General features: G+C 47.1%; 1 protein-coding gene across 1 annotated transcript; it reads left to right on the top strand.

Annotated features, from left to right (window-relative positions):
- Window positions 1-312: 312 nt before the first annotated feature.
- SARC_18211 (hypothetical protein) lies at window positions 313-523 on the top strand (the record flags this gene model as incomplete). The annotated part of the gene is made up of 1 exon (XM_014287708.1): window positions 313-523. A coding segment is annotated over one exon (211 nt), but the record flags the coding sequence as incomplete, so codon positions are not given.
- Window positions 524-571: the final 48 nt, after the last annotated feature.

Genomic DNA, 571 nt, shown 5'->3' on the forward strand with positions numbered 1-571 from the left:
TATATATATGTGTGTGTGTGTGTGTGTATGTACATACCACATTGTTCATCAAGTCTCCCGCTATGTTATCACGTCTAGCTGCCACTATGCAGCGACTCAAGCTACACTTCATGGACATGAATTCACTCCCTGTCTTTTGGCGGACACAGAGTGTGGTGCGGTTGATTTCTCCGCACCGTTTATTATAAACCCTACTCATACCCTCTCAATCTGTACATCCATGCAAACACACACGTACGTACATACGTACCTATACATATGCCCGAGTATAAATCGAGTATTTCTATTGCATCGTCCCAAATAGCAGCCAACATGCAGCGACCCAAGTTAGACTTCATGAACATGAAGCCACCTCCCGGCTATGTGGCGGGTATTGGTCGTGGTGCGGCTGGTTTCACCACACGGTCTGATATAGGCCCTGGAAAAGACCCCATGGAAATGGCTGCCGAGGCCGAGAAGCAACGCGTGATTGCGATGGGCAAGGCAGGTGCGGAAGAGAAGGCGGAAGCCAAGAAGAAGACCGGTAGGTATACTCAAGATGTATCGAAAGTATATATATATATATATGTGA

This window comes from Sphaeroforma arctica (assembly GCF_001186125.1).
Source record: "Sphaeroforma arctica JP610 unplaced genomic scaffold supercont1.14574, whole genome shotgun sequence".
In the NCBI taxonomy this organism is placed as follows: Eukaryota; class Ichthyosporea; order Ichthyophonida; genus Sphaeroforma; species Sphaeroforma arctica.